This window comes from Melopsittacus undulatus, chromosome 5, assembly GCF_012275295.1.
Source record: "Melopsittacus undulatus isolate bMelUnd1 chromosome 5, bMelUnd1.mat.Z, whole genome shotgun sequence".
NCBI lineage: Eukaryota > Metazoa > Chordata > Aves > Psittaciformes > Psittaculidae > Melopsittacus > Melopsittacus undulatus.
This window is the reverse complement of record NC_047531.1, coordinates 57,532,199-57,540,387: the sequence shown is the minus strand read 5'-3', so window position 1 is coordinate 57,540,387 and position 8,189 is coordinate 57,532,199. Positions and strand designations below refer to the sequence as shown.

The window sequence follows — 8,189 nt, the reverse complement described above, 5'->3', positions numbered from 1 at the left end:
CAGGGAATGGGGTAAGACAAGCACAGAAGTAGTTAACACATGGTTTTTGAAAACTGTACCATTTATTAAAGTGCAACTGGGGGGCATGGTCTTACAGCAGTGTCCCATTAGCAGAGGGAAAAAATGCACATACCCCTTCACTTAAACTGAATGTAGAGCCATGAAGCTGGAAAGAACTATTAAAGGTGGAAACACTTTTGTTAACCAAATGGCACAAGAAGCTTTAGCCAGTTTTCCCCAAGGGGGTTGCACTTGCATATAAAGAGGAACAAAATGACCAGTTCCTTGGATAATGGGTGACTTGAGGATCAGTCAGGGTCTCTTCCCCCCAGGCAGGCCTCTCCAGAATAGAATCTGACATCCCTGCAAGTCCATGACTATGCTTACACCCAGAAGCCTAGAAGAGAGATAGGCCCTAACATGCATGTTTCAGAGTCAGTCCCATTAGTCTTTGCTGCTTAACAAAGCAAGTGGCATAGTTTTGGTCTGAGTGGGTTTTAGCTTTACACTCAAATAAAAGCTTGTACTGTAAGTTAAAAATGGGGACAGGCCCCCTAAATAGCAGTATGGTGCATCCTCTGCAGCTTGTTCTGTCCAAACCAATACTGCTTCTTCCCTCCCCTGCAGATACTGCAGGGAGATCAGAAGCAGCTTCCACTGGAAGCTAACTGTAGCTCCCTCACTTCTACAGTGTAACCATAGGCCTCTTTCTTGGAGGAAGCCAGGCAGTCTACCTAAGAGACCAAGGGAGGGTCAGCTCCAAGTAGGAAAAAAGTGATAAAGTGATTTAACTTAAGGAGGTGCACTGGGGCCGTGTGATGGTGTGGGTCCCCTGGGTTCACCCTGTCCAGCCTGGTGCTGCTCCTGTACCCCAGCTGAGCACACCAGTCAGGGAAGGTCACTTCAGCAGTCACACACACACTGAGTGCTGCTGCCCAGAGCCAGCCCTACAGCCTCTGCTCTATATGGGCCCAAGAGTCAAGGAGTGGTGGCTTAAATCTTTTTAATGGCAATAGAGAGCTTGCACTTTGAAGCACAGGTATGTACACTGAATCAAAGCAATGCTGTTCTCACAGTTTTCCCAGTGCTCAAGCAGACTAAGCCAAATTAAAGTCATGCACAGCTGCTGCCTTCACTAGGCACAGGAGATAATTTGTCACCTCTCCATATTTCACTGGGAACCACTTTATCCTGTTGTGCAGCCTACTGGAGTAGACACTACTGCTATTGTATGTGTCTGTTCCTGGTGTGGAGTAAGACACATACAGGCAACTTGGCCTGCAGCATGTTTCATGCCTGACATGAGACATGCGGAAGACCTGGCACAGCAGCCAGGCTGTGATCATCCCTCCAGGCACCCCACAGCAGCAGAATCAAGTAGCTCTGTAGCATGAGCTTGCTCTCGTCAGTGAGTGAGAGATGATGCTGCCAGAAGCACTCCTAGGTTTTGTGCTAGAATAGCAAGATCAACTCAGTAGGGCTCTGCTAGTACTGCCGTACTGCCGGAGCTGAAATTACATGTCAGGGAGGGTTATAACTCCAGCTTATTTTGTTTACTACAAGCCTTAAACTGAAAAAAGAACAAACTTAAGAACCTCAGTTTGTCCAGTACTAATGAAATTTTACATTGGTGGCCATTAGAAAGTATTGCTTAGTGTGAAATACAGTCTAAAGTATTAACCTCACTGCAATCAGAGCCATGTGGAAAGGAAGGACCTAGGATTCTGGCAGCAGGACTTGCCCTGTGAAGGAGCACTTGCAATGACAGCTTTCATCAGCCTTTGAGCCCAGCCCCAGCCATGATGAGAACTCAAGCCCTCACAAGCAGCAAGGCTAGAGTCTTGTAGCAGTAACTTGCTCTCCAGAAGGCAGGTTAGGAAAGAAACAGCCAACTGCAACCACCACAACAAGAGGCACTTCATCTCCAACCACACTTTAAACTGGTGTCCAACCCAGGTGCACAGACTGTCTGCTGCACTGCTGGCAAGGTGCTAGGAGCTGGTGACTTCCAGCAGAATGGACAGAGGGCTGCAGCAGAAGTGGTTCTGTCTTGGCTCTGGCCTGGTCCAATGGGCCAGAGTTAGTGTTTTTAGATCTAAGTTACCATCAGCATTTTTCAGCAACCAAATTGCCACCCTGAGAACTCCTACTTGGTGTCTAACCTGCCCAAAGGGAACCAAAACCTGATGTTTCCAAGCTGCCATGCTGTGTGCCCAGCAGTATTCCTGTTTTGCTGTAGCTGAGCCGATCAACACTGCTGCACCAACTACAGCCCTGCAGCATGGAGTTGCTGCTGTTCAGGGAATTTAGGTGGCAGGAGTCCACCTTGGGCTCTGTGGACAGTGGCTCTGTGCCTGCAGCTTGGGCTGTTGTGCAACAGGATTCTGGGCTTCAGCCTTTGCTCCCAGCCTGCTGTTCAGGGCACTTGCTGAGGGCAGCCCTTGCCCAGCTCCTAGCAGCAGCACCCAAATGAGCACAGCTTAGAGTTAAGCACAACTGAATTTAAGTGGCACCATCTCTTGAAAGCCTTTCACTTGGCAGCTTCTTGTTTAGCACTGCAGTTCCTTAAGTATTTACCACTTTTTTCATAGATCCAGTTCTCTGCTGTTCCAGCATCTCAGCTTTAGGGTATGCTGCAGATAGGGACAAAGTGAAGAAAGAATGGGTCTAAGGTAGATATTTTGTTAAGGTACAGGCCACTCAAGGACAGATATTGAGGCACTTTTGGGAAGGGGATAAGCGACACAAGTGAGAGTAATTCTGTATGCCCTTTCATAAGTGTAAGTGTAGAGCTACTGCTTTTCGTCTTCAGCTGCAAGGGAGCCACTGAAGAGAAGTTGTCTCACATGGCTCTGGGTAATTAGACCCTGCAGTTTAGGATTACTTCAATACACTTGAAGATGGGGGGAAAGAAGAAAAACCCTTCCTTTACCTAATCCACACCTATAACAGAGCAAGCAGCCTGGCACTCAGGTCTGTAAGAATGCTGTCATCTGAGCTTTTTGACTTCCACAGGGCCTTTCCCAGCTCTGACTGCAGGGACCCAAATTCAGTAGAATTCAGGTCTGTAACTGAGCTCTTTTTGTCAATGGAGTGTTTCCATAGGAAAGAGACAGAAACTTTATCATGTGTAACTGTGTGGTCTGTGGAAGGGAGGAAGAAGAGGGTACAAATTCTTGCTGACTTGTCAAATCTACAAGACCCTAAAACAAGAAGAATATAAAGAAAGGACCAAGTAATCAAAATGCACAGTGCAGCCAATGCTCCACTAAATCTAGTGGCAGGCTTTTGCACCACCAAGAAAACATGTAACAGAACAAATGAATTTATTTTCCTCATTGCTGCTGCCACCTTCTCCTCCTGTGTGTAGAAGAATACCCTGCTGGACACCCTGTGCCAACAAACTAGGGATGTCTTCTCTACCTGGTGTGGATTTATACTCCTCAGTTCTGACCCCATCTCCCACACTACTACTGAAAACCGTGCAGAGAGAAGGGCTAAAACACCACCATCCCTGTTCCCCCCATCGGTCTGTACACAAGTTGTCTGTTGTGGCCACAGAATCCATCTCTGCTTCAGCACATGCATGGCTACTTCTGTGTAACCCGCTGCATGGCTACACATGGGGGGTGTCCCTAGTGCAGGTGCAGCATCTTCTGTAAGGAGAGGCTGAGTAGGTCGGGTCAAGAACAACCCTTCTCCCAGCATCATGAGCAAAGCATCAGGAGAGGGGCAGCCTACCCTGATGCAGGGGTCGTGAAGCAGCCCTTGCCACACAGGAACAAGCAGGTGCCCTCAAAGACTGTCAGCTGTAGATAAGCACTGTTGGGACATGGGAAGTGGAGCAAACCTGTAAACACTGTGCCTGTACGTGACAAAAGGAACATAAAGAAGCCTCTCCCTGGAAGGTCCTACGAGAGGCGAGGATGGCAAACACCAGAACCGGTGGTGTGAGATCCCAGAGACCCATTCTGGGCATGTAGTGCAGCAGTGGGAATACCAGCAGGGTACTAGGAAATGGCAAAAAGGAGACAATTCTGCTTTGCAACATGATAAAGGGCTTCTTTTTCCATTAAGGCTGACCTGATGTCATGTGTATGTAGATAAAGAGCAATCAGTGATCAGCAGTGGCATCCAGGACCCCAGAGCTCCTGAGTTCAGTCCACAGCAGCAGTACACACGCAACAAACCCTCCTCTTAATATTCAACTTCACACACACTTTCCAAAATCCAGTGAGCTTTCAAAAAATATCCACTCATCAAAGCTTAAACACAAAAATTTCCACAGTCTGCCAGGTTCTGACTTCCCAGCATCCCAGGATACAGAGGGAGATAGGAAAATATAGCAACAATATCCTAGAATACAGAATGTGCTAAAATAACTCCATTCTCAGCTCACTTAAGAAACAGGCTCAGTAGGAGATGTACTCTAGAGAAGGTTATGCAGGATGAAGTACCTTGTCTTTGTGCTCATGAAGAGTCAGCTTCCTGTAAGTCCGAGTCCTCTCTCTCCTGCCTCCACCTGGCTGAAGCCCCAGTGCCAGCACAAGCCCTCAGAGCTGTGCTGCTGCTTTGGCCAGGAGAGCACAAGATCTGGCACACAGAGCTGCAGCATGGACAGGAACAGACACAGACGCGCAGAGAGGAACGCTTACAGGTGCACCCGACATAACTAATGTGTATGGCAGTACTCATGTCCCTCCATGCACACTGGAAGTGTAGTGCCTGCTTTTTGCTAAAGTAACTTCCTCATGTAAGTTCATTAATCACAGGTTCAGCGTTGCAAAGAAAATCACACTGAACACAACTCAGGTCAACTCAGGAACAGGCAGACAGAAGAGATGTTTAATGCTGTTTTGCTGAGTTCCAGAATCCATTGCCTTATGTACCTAGGATTCTGTCACAGCCAAGACCAAGTTAGGACTAAATACACTGTGCTTAACCTGGGAAAGACAGTACAGACTGCAGCATGGTACAGGACAGCAGAGCCCTTAACCTTTGAATTGCAGAGGCCTCGCTTCCACGTAGTTTTGTTGTATCTTGGCTGAACATACCCTGGTGCCACAATTCTGATCAGAATGGCACTGTGTCCAGCATGAATTCTGCACCTCTGGTAACTCATGGAGCTAATGGATTCTCAAACCAGCAAAGAGCAGCATCCCTCCTGGGCAGCCAAAGCGTGTCCTGCACCTCTTCCCCAGGAACACCCAGATGTTCAGAGATAATACAGCTATCAAGAGGCAGCATCTTCACAAGATGGGGCTCCAGTAAATGTGAGTGGCCAAAACCGCTGTGAACAAAGAGGTAAGAATAAGCACTGTCCCACTGGGGCTTAGGAGGAACCTGCGAGGTTACGAGGAGCAGTGCTGTACCTGAGAGGAAGCCGAGACAAAAGGGAGACCAGCCTCTCACTACACGACTCAGGTTGGCTAATGTTTTTTTTGGGGGGGGGGCTCAGGGGCACAACAAGACAGCACAGCTGCAATAGCGGTCAGTCTTAGAAGCCACAAACTCCAGGGGTTGGCAGCAGCTGGCTCTCCCCTTCCCCTGGGGATTCTCTGTTCCAGTTCCTAGAGTACGAGTGCCCCTTTCTTCAGCACCCACAGTTCTTAAATGTGCAGAATTTATTGTTGTTTTTTAAAAATACCCCTGTACTTTAATCACGAAAAACCAGTCCCACCCCAAATCTACTAAAAACTTGATTGTCCATAGCTGGAGGCTTACTGAACGACCTCACCCCATCACCAGTAAGTTACTCAAACGTCCAGTTAAACAGCAGGCAGCTCAACCTTTAGGTAACACAACTACAAAAATGGGATCGTGCTCTCTTCTCTCTTCCCCCTCCTCCTCCTCTTCCTCACGAGAGCCCCCTTACTTTTTCCTAAGCGCCAGCGCTACTCCAACTGCTACAGCTAGTATGGCCACCGCAGCAGCCCCACCATACAGCAGTATAGATTTCCCTTCCGGCAGTAGGATAGGCTTCTCTGCAGCGGAGGGCTTCTCTTCCATTTCTTCCAATTGGCCCTCTTTCCCTACTTTTTTTTCCCCTGGAAGCAGTATTTTCTCAGGTTCTGGTGCAGCCTTTTCTTCTGATGGGGTTAACTTTGGGACAGGTTTACTTAGTACGGGGGTTTCAGGTTCAACAAGCTCTTCAGCCGCTTTTCCCTTTTCCTCCTGTTTTGCACGCAGCAGTGCGGAGGGATGTGCTTTTTGAGCAGCAGCAATTTCAGCTGGAGGTTTTACCTCCTGTGAAGGAGCAGGGGGTTCTGGAAACACTGCCTGCACTGTCTGTGCAGCACCAGCTGCCACCACTGCCTCCTCAATCCCCTCCGGAATCTCTTCCTTCTCCACATGAACGATGTCTGAGTTGGAAGAGTTGTTCTCACTCCTCTCTTCACCCCCACCATTGCTGTCCAGGCTTTTGACTTCTTCAGGATCCATGGCCACTTGCTGCCAGGACTCAGGTCCCAGGGAGACCGGCAGGCTCTCTGTGTGCCAGCTCTGGCTCGCTGACAGGGACACGGGCAGGCTCTCTGACTGCCACGACGTGGTCACCGTGGGGGACTCTGGGGGGCTCACCTGTCCCGAGTTGTCACTGGTCAGGATGTAGATGTCATTGCTGTCCTCTGCAATAAGCCCAGGGTACTCTTCCTCTTCAGATTCCAAAGTAAAGACCGTCCCCTGTGAACGAAAAGGAGGACACAGCACATGAGCAATGGCTTCAGCACTGCCTTCCCTGTACAGGAAGGAACAGGATACCTGGAAACTCAGTGGGGCTGAAGGAAAGATGAGAGGGCTTCTCAGCAGTGGCAGCCGTCTGACCTACATGTTAGAAGAGATTAGGAAACCCAGCTAGCATTGCCAGGGAATGGGACCACTGGTAAGAGCCTTGCTGGGTGCACCTCCTCCCCTGACATCACTGCATCTCTAAGTACATCACCAAAACATACCATGTGGGCATTATTAACCAGAGAGCAAGACACCAAAGTCTGAAACCAAACTGAAACAGAACAAAGAAAGCAAACACAAGAACTGAATACCACTCCCTTCTCCAACTCATGCAGGTGCTCTGCACTGCCTGTTCATTTGCATCTAACAGCATTTCTCTTATATTAATTATATCACATTTCCAGTGCTACCTGAAGCCTGTATTTCTGCTTTGTAGTAACAAGCTGGAGTCTACATTAATTCTAGTATTTTACTACAAATTTAGCTATTCTTATGGAAGTTCATTGTCCAGGACTGTCATCCTAACTTCGGCAACTTAAAACCAGCAACAAGCAGTCTCCTTCCAATGGTTTCCCATTTCAAGATACCTCCTTGGTTGTTACACAACTGGATTCAGTCAGTGATGTGTCTCAGGAACTGATCCAAGTTAAACACATGCATTCTTTACTTTGCTGACCACGATTAGTGTCCAGCCTGGCCCACTGAGATGCCCCCCCCCAGTGTGCAAACGCAGACAAGGGGTGAAGCAGGGCCAGCAGCGGCACTGATGCCTAAAGAGCTAGACTGATACCAGTGCCCTGCTTAGAGAGCAGAAGGACAATGCATTTCAGCTTTGGTAACTGCCAACTATCACTTAGTACCTCATATGCAAGGAGTTCAAGGCCTACAAGTCAATGATTTCTAACTTGGAGTAGCCATAAGGCAGCAATGCACTTTTCTCTGAGGGAAACTGACGAGGACTCCCCTGGTACATGGGTGTACTCTGCACAGACACACTGCAACTCCTCACTTCCCAAGGAGGAGAAAGGATCTCCATACATGCAAAAAATACCCAAAACCATCTCAGAAGGAGTTAGGGTTAGAGGCACAGGAGAGACAGCCCCGGCACTGCTCTCATGGGCAGTAGCTGCAGCGAGAGGAACGGAAGAAGGGGACCCCTGGCAGAGGCACCAACCTGGCACTTGGGAAAGCTGTGCAACTTAGGCAGTAACACTGCAATATTTCACAGTGGAAATTATCACTGTACCAATAAACTGTGTGAAAAGGCATCAGCGGAGACTGAGCTGAGTATGGGACCGAGGTTTCTCTATCCACTGTCCCCAAACATCTCACCATTTTGCAAAACTTGATGGACCCATTTGTGGACTTTCCTACAACAGTGGAAGCTGTAGTACAGAATAGCACAGGGAACATAAGGATTTCATCATGTTATTTTAGCAGGGGTGGGATGTAAATTGCAT

General features: G+C 48.4%; 1 protein-coding gene across 1 annotated transcript in view; it reads right to left on the bottom strand.

Moving 5' to 3' along the window:
* Positions 1–41: 41 nt before the first annotated feature.
* Positions 42–8,189, bottom strand: part of BCL2L13 (BCL2 like 13) — a 44,757-nt gene continuing 36,609 nt past the window's right edge. The window contains exon 7 of the mRNA XM_005144359.3: positions 42–6,681. Coding sequence (XP_005144416.1) covers positions 5,872–6,681 — 810 coding nt within the window. The 3' untranslated portion in view covers positions 42–5,871. The remainder of the gene's footprint in view (positions 6,682–8,189) is intronic.